We start from the raw sequence: 19622 nt of genomic DNA on the forward strand, positions 1-19622 counted from the left end.
AGGGGTGCATTGCATCATGGGAATGGACTCGGCCGCGCAGAGAATTTACCTGTAAATGTCACTCACCTTGGTCCTCCAGCTGACATCAATAAAAACACTTCTAAATCAGCCAGCCCCCGCCCGCCGCCCCCACCCCCACATTAGGCCTGGAGTCAATGTAAAGTTCCAATAAACGTGTCAGCCTCCAGCCGAACGTGTTTGATGTGGTTTGGCTGTTAGAGGCTCCCACACAGTCCGAACCCCTCTGATTAATCAGCCACTTAAGGCCATGAATCACCCGCTCGCGTCTTTTAATCGCGCCGCGACCTCATCGAATGCCGTCCGCGCGTCGAGCCTAAATGTTCCGCGGCTAGCTCCCAGCAACCCCTCAGTCAAGCCAGTTGTCTTAGGTGAGACATGGACTGTCAGAGATTTTCTTTCTGGTTGCACGTATGACACAATTTGAACACCCTCTTATTTTTTTTCATGTGGTTTGTCTGTTGGAATCACCATTGCTTTTTTTATTAGATTTTTTTGCAAGATGGAAAATGATAAAAAGCTACGAGCATGAACATAAGCTTAGGGAGAAGAAAATGTGCTGGGAAAGTAAAAATAAATAAATAAATAAATAAATAAGCCCAGTGGAACTAGCACAATGCAGTTTGCATGACCTTGTGAAACAATCTAAGCAGACATCAACAAAAGACTGCCATTACTCGCCTGTTCTGTTCTTCATAAGGAGTCTTTGGCTCAGACCCTCCATTCGAGTCTAACTTCTCAAAAGAAGAGCGCAAGTGATTCTTAACTGCTGTGCAACTCTTTGCAAAGGAAGAACTCTGCTCACTCCCAACCCCGCCTACCGTATTCCCCAAATCCCCCAATCCCCCTTCCCACACACGCTCTCACACACACACGCTCACACACACACAAAGAGTTCTGCAGGATAAGCCCGCGATTCCCGCGAAACGTCCGTCCTGCTGGCAAAGCCCTCCTCCGTCACGCTTGCCCTCGTTATCGGCACCGGCCGAACGAGAGCGGCTCTCCTCAGGAAATCCCGCGCGCCGAAATATTTCCACCCGCCGACCTCCCCACACCGCCGCCCCACCAAATCACCGCCCCCCCCCCACCCCCGTTGGGTCAGGAGGAAAAGCAAAGCCCGGCCCCCCCACCCCACCCCCCCACCCCCCACCCCCGTTGGGTCCGGAGGAGAAGCAGAGCCCGGCCCCCCCCCCACCCCACCCCCCACCCCCCACCCCCGTTGGGGTCCGGAGGAGAAGCAGAGCCCGGCCCCCCCCCACCCCACCCCCCCACCCCCCGCCCCCGTTGGGTCCGGAGGAGAAGCAGAGCCCGGCCCCCCCCCCACCCCACCCCCCACCCCCCACCCCCGTTGGGTCCGGAGGAGAAGCAGAGCCCGGCCCCCCCCCACCCCACCCCCCACCCCCCGCCCCCGTTGGGTCCGGAGGAGAAGCAGAGCCCGGCCCCCCCCCCACCCCACCCCCCACCCCCCGCCCCCGTTGGGTCCGGAGGAGAAGCAGAGCCCGGCCCCCCCCCACCCCACCCCCCCACCCCCCGCCCCCGTTGGGTCCGGAGGAGAAGCAGAGCCCGGCCCCCCCCCCACCCCACCCCCCACCCCCCGCCCCCGTTGGGTCCGGAGGAGAAGCAGAGGCCCGGCCCCCCCCCCACCCCACCCCCCACCCCCCGCCCCCGTTGGGTCCGGAGGAGAAGCAGAGCCCGGCCCCCCCCCCACCCCCACCCCCCACCCCCCGCCCCCGTTGGGTCCGGAGGAGAAGCAGAGCCCGGCCCCCCCCCCACCCCACCCCCCACCCCCCGCCCCGTTGGGTCCGGAGGAGAAGCAAAGCCCGGCCCCCCCCCCACCCCACCCCCCCACCCCCCGCCCCCGTTGGGTCCGGAGGAGAAGCAAAGCCCGGCCCCCCCCCACCCCACCCCCCACCCCCCGCCCCCGTTGGGTCCGGAGGAGAAGCAAAGCCCGGCCCCCTTGAGCGGCCTTCGCCACGCAGCCGAGCGAGACTCACCTGCCCGAAGCCGGAGCGGCGGGGTCCGGGACTCTGGGCCTCGCCGAAAGTTCTGAACCCGCTCACGAAAAAACAGCGAGAGGGTCACGGGCGCGGCGCCGCCGGGGTCCCGGAGAGCACCGCGGCGGCGGCGGCCGTGACGCACTTTCAATCACACGCCCGATTCCGCGGGAAATTGTCTAAAGGCGGCATCGGGGCGCTTTATGGAGTCCGCGGGGGGGCAGGCCGGATTAGTTCCCCCCCCCCCTGCCCCCCCCCCCCCCCCGCGTTTGGGAGAAAAGGTGTATAATTTAAAAGAATGCCCGGCACACAGTGAGTAATACAGTCTGCTCTGATAAATGGGCCGAATCTCCCTGTTCTGGCTGTAATTTACCTTTACTGTGTTGTAACAGAATCCAATGTGCCTGGGCCAGGGCTGCCGAGGCCAGACTGTATTTGTGCGGGCGTGCGTGCATGCGGGCGGGCGGGCGTGCGTGCGGGCGGGCGGACGCCGCTTTTTTACAGTCTGGGGGACGGAGGGGGAGGGGGAGGGGGGGCGGACGGGTTTGGGGGGGGGCAAATTGCGACGGCTGACGTTACCCGTACCTGCGGGGGATGAATTCCGGCGCGTGGACGCGCGGCTTGCGGAAGTTTTGTAAATTGCGAGGCATCAATCTCGGGGAGATGGCGCTCGCACGGCGACGCGCTCCTCCAGAGTGATATCGGTCCTCCGGCGCATAAATACATCCCCCTTTCAGCGGACCGTCAGCACGCTAAAGGTTCCTCCTGTTTAATAGGGAAAATGAACGGCCCTTGACTAATAGAAGCTTCGGCTGCCCAGGTATCTGCGCACAGAGAGTTGTGAACAGCTCTGCTCTACTCAGAACATCGCAGTGACTCACCCAGCGAACTACTGACTAAAGAATTATTTTACACGAGAAATAAAATGTTTTCTGTTGTCTGCCCTCTATATAGATACACAATAATACTATACCAATGTGGACTACTGACGTTCTTTCTTACTAAATTGTTTTAGTCAAATTTTTTCTTTTGTGTCAGTTTGTGTATAGATTCCACTTTTGAAATAAATATTGCTCTTTAAACATAAGAATGATCTCAAATGCAGTGTAATTTCAATGTACCACTGTAAGCTCTAATAGCACACTGAACAGATCTCCATGTTGATACATTTAGTGCACCGCAGCTGTTAATGTAGCACAGTTTTAGGAGAAATACAAGCTGTAAATGGTTTGTATATCACCCAAGTTTGTGCATGGTGCAAGTGCCAAGTTGCTAATGCAATGTCTGCATTTGCATGAGAAATGTAATGTGTGTCGACATTTATACTTGGCAGTGTCACAGTGTTAAATGTGATTTTTGCACCGCTTTGCTTTTCTAGATTTGAGGGGTTTTTGCAGCATGTTTGTGTGTGTGTGTGTGTGTGTGTGTGTGTGTGCGCGTGTGCCTGTGTTTGCCTGTGTGTGTGTGTGTGTGTGTGCGTGCCTTTACTTACTGCTTGCCTTTATGATTCAATTGCGCTCAGAATCTCACGTATATACGGAACACACTGCATTTGAAAAATTGAATATGGTATCAGTTCTGACAGTCTCTTTTTGAGGGTCAGTAAAATTTCAATAATTCACTGCAGAGTTAAAGTCAATTTCAGCCTCACAATGTAATATATATAGCTTTCTTGCCATCCCTGTGCTTTGCAACGGGATCCTGAGGGAGTGTGACACCCAGGAATATCTAACATTTTTGTTGGACCAGTCAGTGGATAGTCTTATAAGATTCCACCTGACAAAATCTTTTAAACTTAGCCTCCCGAGTCAGCGCACATGCTTTTTGTCACTGTCAAGAGGTATGCACGCGAACACACTGAGCGGGCGAAGGAACAGTACGGACAAAAGCGACGTTTGCTGACGATAACCTCGCTGCCGAACCCTGTAAAATCATTTACTCACATTCATTACGGACCCTGGAAGACACACACAAAGCAGACCAAGCATTTAAAAAGAAAAGCAGTTTATCTGACCTTGATTATCATTGTATGTTCAGATTCTCTCTGTGAAAGGGGGGAGGGGAGGGGGAAGTAAACCTTCTCTCCTATAGGCTTTAAGAGATTTTCACATTTCTCCACAGCGACCCCTACTGGGAGAGGCCAGCTAATGCCAGCTCGTGTTCAGCTTCTAGGCCCAAGACACTCCACCTTGGAGGGCAACAACATACCTCATCACCATGGTAACTCCCTCCCTTTTCCCCTTTTTCTCTGCCCTTCCCACCTGTCAGAGCCAATCGGGATCACAGTTCATCTCCAGACACTTCTTCTTGCCTGGCAATCTATTTTCACATGCACAGTATGTAATCCACCTGAACGTATATGAAAGGTTTTTTTTTTAATGTGGCTTTGCCTTTTTCTCCTATGTTGTAATTGTAAAATGGCCCTTTTCTGTGAAAGGTTTGTGTGCGAGATGTGAAGAGGAATGTTTTGACCAAACAACGGCTTTGTCAAAAAAACCGTCAAAGGGTTTTGCAGCATTCTGTGTTCTGCAGTCTGAATCTATAAAGAGAAAATTTGTACCTATTTATCAGCAGGTGAGTCAACGTCTCGACGTGATTTGTGAAACGGCGGCTGCGCTGAGCGGGACGTTTGAATGTTCCGAGCCCCGACGTATTCCCGAGGCCTTGGGACGCTGTTACGCCACCTCAGAATCCAATTTCCAGAGTGGCTCGGAATGGGAAAAATGTCGCAGAATGTTTCCGTACTTGCGAACACGGCGGCGAACGCGAGTAATGTTTCAGCGCCGCGGCTTAAAATAAAGATTCCTGTCAGCGCTCTCCGCATTAACTGCGATTCCTAAAGTTTGCGTCTTGGCGCTCGACGCGTAACTCCTTCCTTTTCGCGTCTGTCAGGAACGTTGCGGGATCATTAAAACTGATTCAGACCCAAAAAGTGTTTATTAATTTTTGTAAGTACAAAGCGGCTCAAATAAAGAATTTCACGGCAGGGGAAATCCAGGATGTAATGGGGCTTATTAAGGTCAGCTTTATGCGTTTGCGGGATTGACGAAGGATTCGCTCCTCCAGGGAACGCTGCCCCGCCGAGGCTCGGGAACCTGTTGGAAGTTATCGAACTTGCGGAGATAAGAGGAAGAGCAGGAAGTGTGTAGCCTTTTTACGCATTCCTCCGGGAAATCGCTCGCTAGCCTGGCTTAAAGCTTCATAAAACCGTCTTTTCATTTATCTTCCCGCAACTCGTTTAGCATTTCCTTTGTAGTCGAAGAAAAGAAAGCGGGAGCACGTCGAGGAATAAACAGCCGGCATAATTCCCCGCGTCTCTCCGGTGGATTCCGCCGAAATTTGAACGGCGGGGCTAAACGGATTACCGGTGCGCGGCGTAGAGAGGGAGGCGTTCGTCACGCCCGGTACATGCCCGTCTCAGCGGCGCCGTCGAACCGCGCGCTCGTCCCCGCCCCCCCGCAGCTCCGCCCTCGTCGCACGGCCGGGGCGAAGCGTCGCGGGCCCTCCCCCCGTTTGATTGGACCCGCCCCGCGGTTGACGGCCGACGCTCCTCCCGTTACGGGGCCTCGCTCTGTTGTCGCCGGGCGCTTACCGCGTGGACGTAGCGGTCCGCTCCTGCGTCGCTCGCGTCCTCAGCCCGAGGAGCGGCGCGTGCTTCCGTGCCGTCGAGTAGATCTCAGCCTCCGATTGGCGATCGGCGCGGCGTCCGTCCAATCCGCTCCGCCGGAACGTCTCGGCGGCGTCGCTTCAGCCGAGGCAAGCGGTAAAATGGTAAATGGACTGCATTTATATAGCGCCTTTATCCAAAGCGCTTTACAATTGATGCCTCTCATTCGCCAGAGCAGTTAGGGGATTAGGTGTCTTGCTCAAGGACACTTCGACACGCCCAGGGCGGGGTTTGAACCGGCAACCCTCCGACTGCCAGACAATCGGTCTTACCTCCTGAGCTATGTCGCCCCTATGAGGCCAGGGGGAGGGACGAGCCGCACGACCGGGACGTAAACTCCGCGACCCCAAGCGGCCTGCGCTACGCCGGACGTTTTTACGGGGGTCACCCGAGCGGCGGCCCGCCAGACGGGGGCGGAGGGAATTGCCACAGGGGCCTCCCCGTCCCTCACCTTCCCCCCCCACCCACCCCGACTGCGGAAGATGATGTATAAAGCTTCCCTCCCTTTTTAATTACAGACAGCCGTGGTCAGATCTGGGATCTGTCTTTGGGGAAACTAAATGATAAATGCCACCGGTGGGATTTTTCACTGCCCCCTCCCCCCCCCCCCCCCCCCCCCCGGGGAGTTTTGGCCGAGGGGGCGGTCCGCGGGTTTATTAGGCCCCGGTTACGCCGGCGCTGATTTGTCTAAGCGCCGGGGCGGCCGGGGCCCGCGTGGCGAGTGGCTCCCTGGCGCGGAGGTGAAATTGTGATAAATGGCTCCCCGGGTAAGGGAGGCAGGCAGGCTTCGGCGGCGAGCGCGACCGTGGCGGCCACCCCCCCCCAGATCCCGCCGTCTGCCGCGCGCCTCGTACTCCCCTGGCTCATGGCCCTCTCGGAGCCCGCGTTCCCCTCCGCTTTGTGTTCGATCCCGTCTCACCCCCCCTCGGCTCCGACGCCCTCCTGAGAAACAGCGGGACAGGGGAGGGGAGGGTCTCCACTGTCGTCGTGTCGCTGTGACACACGGAGATGTCGCTCCTGGCAACCTCTGTCCACACCACAAAAGTGTGTCTCCAGGTTCAGAGCTCAGTGTTTAACTTTATTAAACGATGTTGTTGTGAACGGCCTGCTTTAAACAGGGTTTCAGGCGACGGCAGAACAGGAGGCATTTTTGCTGCCACGCCCTTCAGCAAGAGGACCTTGAACCTTCCGGAAGGTTTAAATACGGTGTTAAGTGTTTGACGGAAAAGGAAGCGGCTTTGGTTGCAGCGCGTGTTTTTTTCCCCGTGCAGTTAGAAGCGTGGCATTAGCGACCGCGTAGCTCCTCCTCCTCCTCGCCCCCCCCCCCCCCCCGCCCTCCTCCCCGCGCTCTGACAGGCCCTTGCCTCCTGACGGGGCCACGCAGGACTGCGCCCCTGACAGACAGCGGGCCTTCGGGTTCTGTCGAACAGGACGCTTCTCGTTCGCCCGCGTTTAAAGGCGTGTTTCTCCGAGACCGGGCCCCGGAAAGCTCATCTTGTGTGATTTGGCAGGAGCAGTTTATTAGAGGAGAAGAGAGTGAGAGGCAGGCCTGAGGACTGGAGTTTAATATACCGTGTGGCAGGTGGCCTGCTTTTCCTGAGGAATCTCTTCAGGGCACGACAGCTCAGCAAACACATAAATCCTCCCCCCCCCCCCTCTCCCTCCCCCTCCCCCCCTCCCCCTCCCCCTCCCCCTCTCTTATCTCCCTCCACATTTAGTTGCCATGGGGATTTTATTTATGCAGCCGCAAACTTCCGCACTTCAGATCCGACCCAAACATTGCTGCTTTTACTGTTCCTCCGTCTCCGTCCCCCAACCCCCCCCCACCCCCCCGAATGATGAAGTTGCATCAAAATAAAAGCGCGCCTGGTGTGGAACGGACCCGCTCTCCTCGGCGTGAGCCGCGGTCTTGCGTACGTGCGCATGCATGCGTTTCCTGCTCCGGGGGGGGGGGGGGGGGGTAGGGCGTTGGGTACGCGTGTGTGTTTACGCATGCATTTGTATGTATATGCGCCTGCATGCGCGTATGCACTCGTGTGGGTACACGCCCGTGTGTGTGTGCGTGTCAGTGATTCTATATCGCATGGTTATGGGTCGCACAGTGTTTGTGAAGTGGGTTGGTCTCCGCGTCCCAAAGATAGGCTGGAATTAGGGAACGAAGCAGCGTACATGCCAGGTCTCTTCTTTGTAAGGAGTGTGTGTGCGTGCGTGTATGTGTGTGTGTGTGTGATTGTCTGTGTGTGTGTGCTGCTGTGTTTGTGTGGGAGGTGGGGAGAAGGTGAGGGAAAAGCATTGGAGCTGGAACGCAGCGGTTGCTCCAGATCGCTCGTCAGTGGTATCGAGTACAGCTCGTCACTGTCAAATCCACGTGCCCCCTAGGCTATACACGGGGTGAAAACAAATAAGAAAATGAATAGCTGGCATGAGATTCTCCTTGTGATGTCACTATTTGACACCTTGCAGTTGGAGTGGTTGTAAATGCACATTGTAAATGCATTTATCGGTTGTAACAGTTTCTTGTACCGGTTTTTATGCCTCTTGCCTCTATGCGCAAAATACGTCACGCACTGGTTTTACCACCATAGATTGTGCGAACACTAGATTGGTTGCTTTTGCAAACCAACAGCCCGTTGCAAAATGGCATCTTTTGCTAGTTGTGCTGGCAGGCAGCGGCTGCAGCGTGAGCCTTGGCAGATGTGTTACCCATGGATAACCAACTGCGGTTCACTTTCAGTGAAGAATCATATTTGTTCGGCGAGAGTGTGCTGCACGCTGGCTATGCAGCACTGTCATTTTTCCCCCATTAAGCTGTTTTATGGAAAGTACCGAAATGTGTCGATTATGTTCCCGCTAGGTTTTTTCCTGAAGTGCTAAAAGAGCAGGCGGGCTAGCTGGGTGTCCTACCTTTCCCGCTGTGTGAGCCGGGCTCTTTGCAGTTCCGCGGGTTCCACTTAACGTGGAAGGCCCGCGCCGCGCGGCTAACGTGCTAATGGGATTTAATGCGGATTGCATTATCAGGAAATGTCAAGAACTTTGAGGCGAGGCGTCAACCGGGTTTGCATTGATTCGCGACGACTTTATTATGTTAGCTGCGCCACTTTCCAGTTCACCTTCCACCAAGTCTTCTCGGTTGTTTTTCTGATACCTTATGCACCCGCACCACACGCCTCCCCCCCCACTCCATGCCTTTGAAAGGCATGCTCCACCTGATGCATTGTGAACATTGCATGAGGTTACTCCTGCTCTGTGACTTTTTTTTTTTGTTGCTGCAAGTTTTCCACTTTGATGTGTTTTTTTCTGACCTACTTTTCCTCAGATTGCAAAACTATAGGAATTCTGTGCTCTCTTTTTTTTTTGAGGTGCCTAGCATTCAATTATTTAACTGGTTTCTCCTCTCTTTTTTTCATCTACCTGTTTCTTTGTCTGTGAGTCTTTAATAATGCATTGTATAGATTTCCTGAAGAGTGGAGTTCTTGTGTTGGCGAGCGCGTTCCCCCTCTTGCTTCCGCGCGATCTGTGTTTGTAGCGGATTTGCGCGGTGATGCCGCGACCCGCCCGGTCCCGCTCCGCCCGGGCCGTAGCCGCGGGCCCCGCCGCGCGCCGAGCTCACGGACGCGTCCGCGGCGTTTTCCCTCCGCGCGGCGGCGGATTGAACCCCCGCGTCGCCTTCTTAAGCGGGAGCCGCCGAGGCGGTGGGAACGTCATCCGAACCTGACCTTTTGCGTCCCCCCCCCTCCCCCCTCCCCCTCCCCCTCGGCGTGCGCTCCTTGCTCGAAGGCGCAAAACTGCATCAGAAACGCTCGCCGCCAAATGCAGAGACGCGGCGTGCTCGCTTCCTGAGAGCGGCGCCAGTCCTGTGGAAACGCAGCGCGGGGGGGGCTTCATCCGGCACAGGCCACCAATCGAGTCGGTTCAGCGTGTTGCAATGTCTCCCTTAACTGAGAGCACGTTGAATTGGGACAAAATGTGAGTTACCTGGTAGTGAATTTTACGTGACAGGAAGTGACACGTGGCTTTGCATGGAATTAAGGATAACGCCATATGTGAATTTAGACGATTAATGCCGTAGGTCCATTAAACAACATTATCGTCTGAAATCTCACATATCCGAATTTCCCCCCTTCTGAGTGTATAACTGAACCGCTCCAGTAAGCTGGTGGCTGGGCACTTGCGTCCTCTCGCAGTTAAATGGTGGATTTTTCTCAGTGAGGGAGGAAGATGACGAAGCGCTGGCAGCGCCGCGGTAACGGGTGCAACAGGCCCTTCGCGTCTTTCTCGTCGGAAAACACAAACAAACGAAGGGCAGTCCAAATTTCCCAGATGCCATTTTCAGTCTGCGTGAGTCACTCTAAACCAATGCATTCTGCGGGGCGTATTTTCATTTTCTGTTTCTGTTTTTTATTTTAGTTAAAAACGTTCTGTGGAAACACAGAGGATGTATGTGCCGCGCGCTACATATTGGCATTTAGTACGGAACACCGTTTCACTCAGACTATCACGGGTCTAGTGTTTGTTTTGCGCGTGCGACATTTTCAAACGAACCCCGGTCGGTTTTTCCCGTGTGCATATATTGCGGTATGTAATAAATTCCCGCCGCCAGAATTGCGGGGAGAGTCTTGCAATTTGCTGCCTTTGGAATAAAAAAAAAAAAAAAAGAAAAATAAAGATCAAAGTTAAATTAAGTTCATCCAGGTCAATGAAATATCTAATTTGGAAGCCTCCAGCAAGCCCATTCTTTGAATTTGGCGTTGCAGCCGCCTTTAGATGTGGACTGCAGTAATTACACAGCTGCTGCTGGGCCGTGATTGACACATGCATTTGGCAAGGACCACGCGTGCCGCTCACGAGCCCAGTTTGGTAGCATTTCAGCTATAATTAATTGATTCATATGCCTGTAAGGTTTTCTAAAATATTAACAAGATAAGATTAAAAAGTCATGGAATCCTGCTTGGGCGTCGGAGCTGGGAGTTTGGGAGTTGGAGGAACTCCCTGTGGTGATTTTTTTGGAACTGCCCCCCCCCCCTCCTCCCCACCCCACCCCACCCCACCACACCACCTCCCCACCCCCCACCGTTTGAACCACATGCCTTCCTTGCTCATGTTTTCACTCTGCACAGACCGTGCTTACTCTCACTGTGCGACACACTCTAATTTTGATGGCTAATTCTGCGCTCAACCGGCAGTCAATGTGAAATGGTTCTAGAGAGGAGCCTCTGAGATTCATGAGCTTAAAACTCTTTTATATATTTATTCTGTCCTAAGCAGTACTTTAATGGTGCATGTTTGCTATGTTCTCAAATTAATAATAAAAAGCCCTTACAGAAAATATTACAGAAATATTCTTCTTACAGAAGAGTCTATTACAGAACCGCAGAATGTATTGAGTGTTTGAACTGGAACAGTCCAAGGAGGGAAAAAAAAATGATTTTAATGTTTTATTGCACAAAAACCATTTGTCTCCCAGCTTAGAATTTATTCAGTTAACTTTGGCAAAGTGCTCACTTTTGCTCTGAGAAATTAAAAGAACCACAATTAACGTGGTGATTTATGTGGTGGGGATCGTAATTACATTCTGTATAATGGAGCTCTGTGATGTAGAGGAAAAGGGTAGACTTTTATTTTTCAAACAGGGACACCTAAGACTTTTGGCTCGGAATACTTGTCAGGATGTGTTAGCCGCTGAAGCATTATGGAAGCCATTTTGTGGTTTCGTCAAGGTTTTTGGCTGTTCCCCGTGGGCTTTTACGAGGTGGAGAAACTGACGCTGGCTTCCGCCAGGCCTTGACTGCGCTCTGGCCCCTTTTTGTTTGTATGCTATAATTCACCGCACCTCCAGCCTATATGTACCCTTCAGCTGTGGAAGAAGCGTGGTGCATAAGAGCCTGTTTACTGGCTAGCGCTGACTCTGCTCTCTGAAAAGGCACCATTCCGACCGCGGTTCACCTGGGTGTGATTTGATCTCAGGCTTGTGTTGCCAGCTAACGTGATATTTAAAAAAAAAAAAAAAGAAAGGTTTTGATAGAATGGTGCGCTCCCAGAATCGTGATTTTAACTTTGTTTGATGGGTAAGGAAACTTTAAAACCAGAATTTGCCATCTGGAGTTATCAGTCACGCTAATGAGTGGAATAAAAAAGAGAAACTGAACAGGAAAACAAATGTCATTCATCGGGATTTGCCCTGATTCACTCCTGTGGAACTGGGAGGTTTTACCCTTAGTGAAGTGCAGTGTAGAATAGCTCTGTGCATCTGCAGCTGTTCTGTCACATTCATGCTATGCTAACTACTAAAATATTGTGAAATGTTGAGGGAAGCCACCTGTCATAGTCATGTAAAATGTTTTATTATATTTCATTGGTGTTCATTATTTTATTTGTCAATGGAGGACAATAAAAAAACTAGCCATCAACAGTTAATTGCATTGTGGGCTGTTGCTCTTTACATTGCACAGAAAACCATAGCTTACTGCTACAAGGCTAAATGTTTTGTTTTTTTTGAGCAGATAGCAGTATAGTTAATCATGCAGTAATTTTCCATTACAGTGTTGCATTTTTTATTTGTGGAATATATTTGTCGTATTTTCTGTAAATAGCGTCTGCAGTAAGTAAGTTTCTCCCGGGTTTAGAGAGACTGAGGAGGAGAAGCGGGAGAAAAACCCTCGCAGCGAAAAAGAATGCAGATAAATGTAGTTCGCACACCTGCTCCAATGCTTCTTCTCCAGGAGTGCTTGGCTTCGCATGGAATGGTATTCGCTCGGTGTAAAGGCCCGCTCAGATGAGTCATCAGATATCCTACAGGTGCGCGTTATGCAAAGGGAGCTGTGCAGACACGCAGAAACAAGGCAGATGTCCTTCGCATATTAACCTGACATGGAAAACAGGTTGACCCAAACACTCCACTGTAGCTAAAAGAAAAGCAATAAGAAGGCCGAATTAGTGCCCACCTTCATTCCATTTCCTCTCCATTCTGATACAGACAATGAGCGCTCCTGGCACCGGGCCCATCGCACCAGCAGCAGTGCACTGCATGTGTCCAGCTTGGCTTGTTTCAGATAATGTCGGTGAATTAGCCACAGATAAACCAACCACCCCCCCCCCCCCCCTCCTCCTCATCCCTCCACCAGCACTTCCCCCACCCCCTCCACACACATACACACTCGCGCACACAGACACACGCGCACAGACACACAGACACACGCACACACATACGCACACACACAGACATACACACACAAACAGACGCACACACGCACAGCCACACACACACACACATGCACACAAACAGACACGCATGCACACGCACACACGTGCACACAGACACGCACACACACGCTCACGCACGCACACACAGACACACACACGCGCACGCACACACACAGCACGCCGCATATCTATCAGGGAGAATCAGTCTGTTGTGCGCCGCTGCCAGCTTCTGACAGGTAGTCACCTTGCAGGTCCCGCTCATTGTGCCATGAATAAACATGCCCGGCCGCTCCTGCACTCCATGGAAATGCGTGTCGGCCGCGGTAATGGCCTCTCAAGCCATGCTTCCAACACCAGAACAGCATCCTCTGCTATTATGCAGAGAGCAAAGGAGCTGGAGAGGCTCCTGCTTACAAATATCCAAAGCAATCCAGGTTCATTAGAGTCGGCGCGGTCTGTCGCCGCGGCGCCCGACGCCCTGGCTTTTCCGTGGAAATCGATTAAAGGCCCGTTTTTTGGACCGTGGAATTGGCGGAGGGTGCATGCGTGTTTCTGTTCAGCTGGTGTTTAAGGGCTGTGCACCAGACATGTTCTGGTTCAGTTTCTGAACAGCTAGCTTCATGCGCCTTTTTTTTTTCTTTCTTTGTTTTCCCTTTCAGTTCATGCATTGCCGGTTTACCACGTAGAAATTTGTAAACCGTTGCATGTAAATTATAGACAGGTTAGCCCGATGGATGCATTGTCTCTACTTGATTATGCGTGTGCAATGTACAAGTTCTGGTTCAGTGTATGTTGGGAGAAGGAGTTTTGGAAAATCATTCAGGATACGTACTGTAATAACATTATAATGAATTTTATGATAGGTGACTTTTATGGTCTAAGAAGGATGTGTTCCCTTCATCTAACCATAGATAATGATGTTAATAAATTGTATTGCATGCTTTCAGGCAAAATCAGAGGTCATTCTTCCTACCGGAATCTGTTTTTTCCGCTCTATGGTTGTGAACAGATTTGAGTGCTAAAATTCAAAATGGCATTAGCAAAAAAAAAGACATTGCTTCTTTTGCGCTAAGTCATTCCAAGCAATCTGGATCAGATTTTTTTATTCACGGATAGAGATCTTTGCTGCCGCTCGATGTCAAAACAGCTACAAGCCGCGTGGAAGCCGATCCATCTAATCTGATTCATACCGCATTTGCACTTTATTTGAATTTATCCGTTTCAACTTGCATGCGGCATGTGTCAGTACGCCTGGATCGGATTTTGCACTCCTAAGTGCATTTTTCAACAGCGCTGTTCTGGCCCGGTATATCACTGTGCAGGTGCATGACATAATCAGTAGCCTAACTGTGGAAGAAAACAACAGCCAGTGGACCAGTGCTGAAACAGTCTTAAAGGGATAATACTCTTACTGGGGATTGTTGATTTGGTTCGGGCTTTCTGTTTTAATGTATGTTTTTCATTGTCCCAGATGGCATTTGTGTGCAATTAAGCATATTTGAGATATTTAGGGAGGTTTTCAGATGACCTGCCTGCTTTCCATGGTTATAATTGGGGAATTCAGGGGTTCACGCAAGAAAATACATTTCAAGTCTCTCCAAAGCAGCTTGTACAATCACGTTGTGTTTCCAGAGGCTATGCATTCATTTTACAGCATTTAATCGCAATTATGAACATGGATATCAGTTTTTACTGTATATTGACCCAGTACTTCTTTCCTTGAGCGTAGGTTACATGCACCATAGGAAGTTGTTCTAAACCAGAAATAAAGTTAAATGTACATTTTTTAAAGGAATAATTGGGTTAATGTCCTGACATATGTCTAACCCCTGGAGGCCTACCATCTCTGTACTGGCTGCTGTGAGTTACTTGAGGTGTACGGTATATTCTTGCTTTAGACCATGAACCCCTGAACGCTGAATGACAACCACCCCTGAAGATCTAAAATATCGCTCTATAAAAACGTGCCAAAAAACTGAAATAATATCAAAATCTAAGTGAGCTATGCTGATAATTTCATATATATGGGGGGGGGGGGGGGGGGATTCTTCTATACTAGCAAAATCAGAAGGAAGGTATAGAAACAAATGAATCTTTGAGCAGATCTTCATCAGCATGACGGGGTGCAGCTACCTCAGGCCTTGGCTTCAGTGCCAGAGTAGAATGCAGGCCAAATTGAAATATTCATGGTTTGTTTGTTGGGTACTGCCTGCCTGTTGATGAATACTGCAGGTGTGTGTGTGGTGTCTGCTAATTTGTGCATGTGTATCACGTCAGAATGCGACTACAGTATGAACCAGTGAATCGGATGTGGGTCAGATCGGATATTTTAAAAATGCATATTCCTGCTTTTATGACAGACTGGGTTTTTGAGATGGAGAGAATGGTAGTTCAGAAACCTTCAGTGAAGGGATACATAAAAATAGCACGCATTTAAAATGATCTTTGTAATAGAAAAGTCGCAGGAGCTGTACTGCAGGAATGACAATACAGATCGCAGACTAGGCTAAAAGAGGACCCCAAAGAGTTAATAAACCAGGAGCCTCCTGCATGGGCCTCAAAGTCCTGCATCAGTTTCAAAGGTGGGAACAACTTTTCCAGCCCTGACAGCGTGAATAAATGTCTATGAAATGTAGAACACAGTCAGCGATGTCAAAACATTATTTTCCATGCGCTGGCTGTTTGCTCTGCTTTTGGCTTGACTGTTTGAGTTGATGTAATTATCTGTCAATCTCAGTAACCACAGCGGTGTGTTAAGCAGGAGGTCTCGCAGCGTGGTAAAGGGAAGAGGGGACGCTAGCTTCAGCCTGAGAGGGGAGGTGACACAATTGACTATTCATTGCTTTATTAGAAAATTAGACTTGAAAGGCCTTAAATGTTTCAGCGGCAATCAATCACGCGCTGATACAATGAAAGGGGTCAGGAGAGCGGCGCATTCCCGGCTGCATTTCCGCCATATTGGAAACGACGCGTCTCAGCCTGCCGCCAACATCAGCTGCTGGTCGTCTGAGGGAAAGCGGAAAAGGGGCTCCGTGAGCACGTGCGGTCTGTGGCCCAGTGTGAGGCCATGGCGGGGGAGCTGGGGATTGTAGTGCAGCGCCGTTCTTCCCTGTTCACAGACTGTGTTTGGGAAAATTACGAATGCGTGGCAGATAGACGGGACCGATTTTTGGGCACCAACCACAGCGATTGGACCCATCATGGGGGATTGGTTTGTGCTCACTGTACACTTACTTCCATTTGAGAGGCGTAAGGCAGCTGACATTCACTACTGTACTGTAGTCACACTACAATGTGCAAATGTGCAGTGGTCCTGAACTCAAAACCATTCTAGAAGAATTGCTCTGCTATATATATATATATATGTAGTCCTCCCTGGAATGCTTGTTTTCAGTCTGGAGCATTTTGTTGCGGTATGAGATCAGTGCTATTTTGTCTCGTTGTGATTACATTATTTATTTTGACTGCGGGTTTGCGGTGGGGTGTGGGTTTTGTTTACTCTGATCAGAGGTGTTTGGGCTTTGGCTGGTTTCGCCGCCGCCGCGTCCGGGCCTCAGCACGGCTCTGCGTTTTCTAATCAGCGCCTTTCCGCATTAGCCGCCTCGGCCCTGTCTCCAGGCGCGCGGATTTAAAGCCGCGCGGTTTCTCCTTCCTTAACGACCTCGCTCCGACTCCGACCCCGGGCTACACCGGCGCCCGATAATGGGTTGCTCTACGAATCCGCATCCCCACCTCCCTGAGACCGCGCGACCGGCCCGCGCTCTTATTAAAAGTTATAGATCGACTCATTACTGTGATTAAAGTCGGAGCAACTTTTTGGAAAAACTCCGGAACGCGTCGGCATCGAAAATGTGGAATCGAATCAAACCGCTAATTTCAATCAGCAAATGAGGTACCGTGCTAGGCTATTCGCTAACCCGCTAATGGCTGGGTCCATTAGTGAAGCATTCTTATATGGATTTATAGATTAAGCGTGTCTTTTTTCTTATGGGAGGGAACATTGAATTATTAGACCAATGCAGGCAGAGAAATGTCAGATTTAGCTTGAGAATGTCTGTATATAGTCTTGTTTTGCTTGGAGACTCACAAAAAAAAAATACTGCTAGCCACCTGTGCTTTACTAACAGGAGCACGCCATTTCCTGAGAACGTTTAGGTGCCTTGGAACTGCCTGGCCCCCGATATTGGAGGCCCACATTGCTGTTCTCCCAAACACTGTTTGGCACTGCTGTGTTCATTACTGCTGTTCGTGCTGGGTCATCCTGAATTGCTGGAGCTCTCCAGGGCTTGCAGTGTCAGAAGGAAAATAAGCTCCCCCCCCCTTCCCCAACAATACTTTATGAATCAAAATCTTGTCTGGAAAGCGCATTGAACCTGGCAAGCCTCTTTCTGTTTTCTGCCTTTTGCAATTTTACATTTATCGAGCAGACTTACATTACTGGAACGACTAATTGTGAAGATAAGGGATCGGTGAGGGATGGAATTTTTTTTATTTTATTTTATTTTGGAGGAGAAGGATGGAGATGGCTCGACAGCAGATGCTTCCTTTCCAAATAAAAGGGAGGGCGAGGAAGCTCAGTGAGAGATTGGAGTGTGAAAGCGGCTGTTAGATTGCTTTTGGGAGCCGCTGAAGCCCATCACTGAGGGATGGCGCTGCAGATATGGTGCATTTGTATGGATTTTGCTTTCCCTGTGTCCTTGCCCACAATCCTCGTTTCCCACATTCTCCACCGCTCTAAATTTTCTGGCCACTTTTCTTGTGTTTATGGGCTTTCCCCCCCCCCCCCCCCCCCCAAATCACAACATCTTCCCTTTTGGCCCTCACCTCCGAGCGCGGGGAGAATTTATGAAATTAATGGGTTTACGGCTTCTCTGCTCTAAGAATTCTTTTTCTGCAGCTTGAGAATGAAGTCTGACTCTAATAAAAGAAAGCATCTTTTCCTCGAATTTTAGTACCCACCTTAGAATAACTAGAAAGTTATTTTATGGCTCAACCAATCTTATTATATATCATGTTTAGAGGCCTTTGTTGGGAAGAACGCCTGATTTTGAAGAAAAGGAAATTCAGGTTCACTTTTTATTGTGCCCCCTGCTAATTATGACTGTAAAAGAAAATTCAAGAGACAAACAAAGAGATGAGATTATTCCGCGAAATGGGTCTACAGGTGGTACTCCTATGGTTGTTGAGGTTTTTTTCCCTTCCAGTTATTGAAAATAGCTGGCAGATATTTGGCCTGCAAAATGGAGCTGCATCGTAATTAGGGCAGTGGACTATGGACCAGATGGTGCTGAGTTTGCATTTGGGATGGTCCTGTTGCACCCTTCAAGCTTGTTGCATCAATCACGAGAGTAAATAAGCCCCCGTTTTCTTAAAGGGAGAAGGTACCATTTGTAAGACCTAAAATATTAGCTCTGCGTTGTGCCCCTAATATAGGCATCTGCAGAACAAATAGCGCATAATTGCTACACATAATAGCCATGTAGCTGCAAACAGTAATTACGGCATTCAAGCACAAAGAAGCCATCCAACTGGGAAGACATGCTGTGAATATATACACACACAAATATTTTGGACATGTTTATGTAAAGTTCTGAAAAATGTAATGGTTTTACTCATTATCTGAAATATTTAAATCCAACATGTGTTTTGAATGGATTTAAACTTTTGAATTGTGGTCTGAAGTCAGCTGCGTAACTTACTATGTCATCAAACAGAGAAACGGTCTGGTGCTTTGAGAAATAGTTTTAAAATGTTCAAGCATTAACTGCAGATAAACTGAAAATCTTCCTGATTTTGACCAAGTTAGGTGGGACTCTGAATAATGGCTTATGAGTTTGTTTATGGTTTAATGGAACATTTGAAGATATGTTTTAATCTGTGCCTTTTCATTTGGAAATTCTTAAGGGTTAACATTTTTTCCACTAATTTTCATTACATACAAGTACTGCAAGTAGATTATTTCATGCAGTCATGTTTCATTGTGTAACAACTTCCTGCACAATGTTAATCAGTGGAGTCCAGAAATGAATGGAAGAATGGATGACGATATTTCAATTATTCTCAGAAGCAGGCCCTGCCACCTGCCCCCTTTGCCCCAAGTGCCTGATGTGCCCCTTTGATTTGATTAAAGAAAAACTGTTTTTTGAGGTTTGTGTGCCCTTTTCTCACTTGCCTCTCAAGAGCCTCTCTCCACTGCCCTGCTCATTAGACATGTTGTTTAGCATTTAGCAAAATATGTAAAAGCAAAAAAAGTCCAATACTTTATTTGTCCCTGAGGAAAAGTTGTTCCTTGTGAGAAGAGGCATCTATTGACAGCAGTTTCATGTATTTAGATGAAGCAGCGAACAAGTTTAAATATTGTGATTTCAGTTCACTGGTGTAGTGCTACCGTTTGGCTAATAAGCACCAAATTAGTCACTGACATTTGGAGTGTCCTTTTATCCATGTACCAAATTGCATAAAATCTGACCAAGTGTTTTTGTCAGAAGTGAGAAAAGTGGCAGGAGAATAATAATAATCCAAAATGGTGACAAATTTAAGATTGAATCAACCCATATGGTCCTAATGAGGGGATTGGTCACTTTGATGTCTTAATTACTGTGATTTTATTAGAGAATTGTTGAACAGTTTTATTTTGGGAACTGTTTCGGGCTGCCATGTGTTATGATTTGCCAAACCTGTCAGTGTATAACTATTGTAGTATTATGACATTGTTATCTATAGACAAGGCACATTGTAGTACA

At 49.8% G+C, this 19622-nt stretch overlaps 1 protein-coding gene across 6 annotated transcripts in view; it reads left to right on the forward strand.

Annotated features, from left to right (window-relative positions):
* Positions 1-19622, forward strand: part of LOC118212746 (neuronal PAS domain-containing protein 3) — a 303159-nt gene that overhangs the window by 68955 nt on the left and 214582 nt on the right. For all 6 annotated transcript variants that reach the window (XM_035390971.1, XM_035390991.1, XM_035390981.1 and 3 more), the window contains one exon: positions 4134-4232. In XM_035390971.1, coding sequence (XP_035246862.1) covers positions 4134-4232 — 99 coding nt within the window. The remainder of the gene's footprint in view (positions 1-4133; positions 4233-19622) is intronic.

The sequence above is a fragment of the Anguilla anguilla genome, chromosome 1, assembly GCF_013347855.1.
Source record: "Anguilla anguilla isolate fAngAng1 chromosome 1, fAngAng1.pri, whole genome shotgun sequence".
Taxonomy (NCBI): Eukaryota; Metazoa; Chordata; class Actinopteri; order Anguilliformes; family Anguillidae; genus Anguilla; species Anguilla anguilla.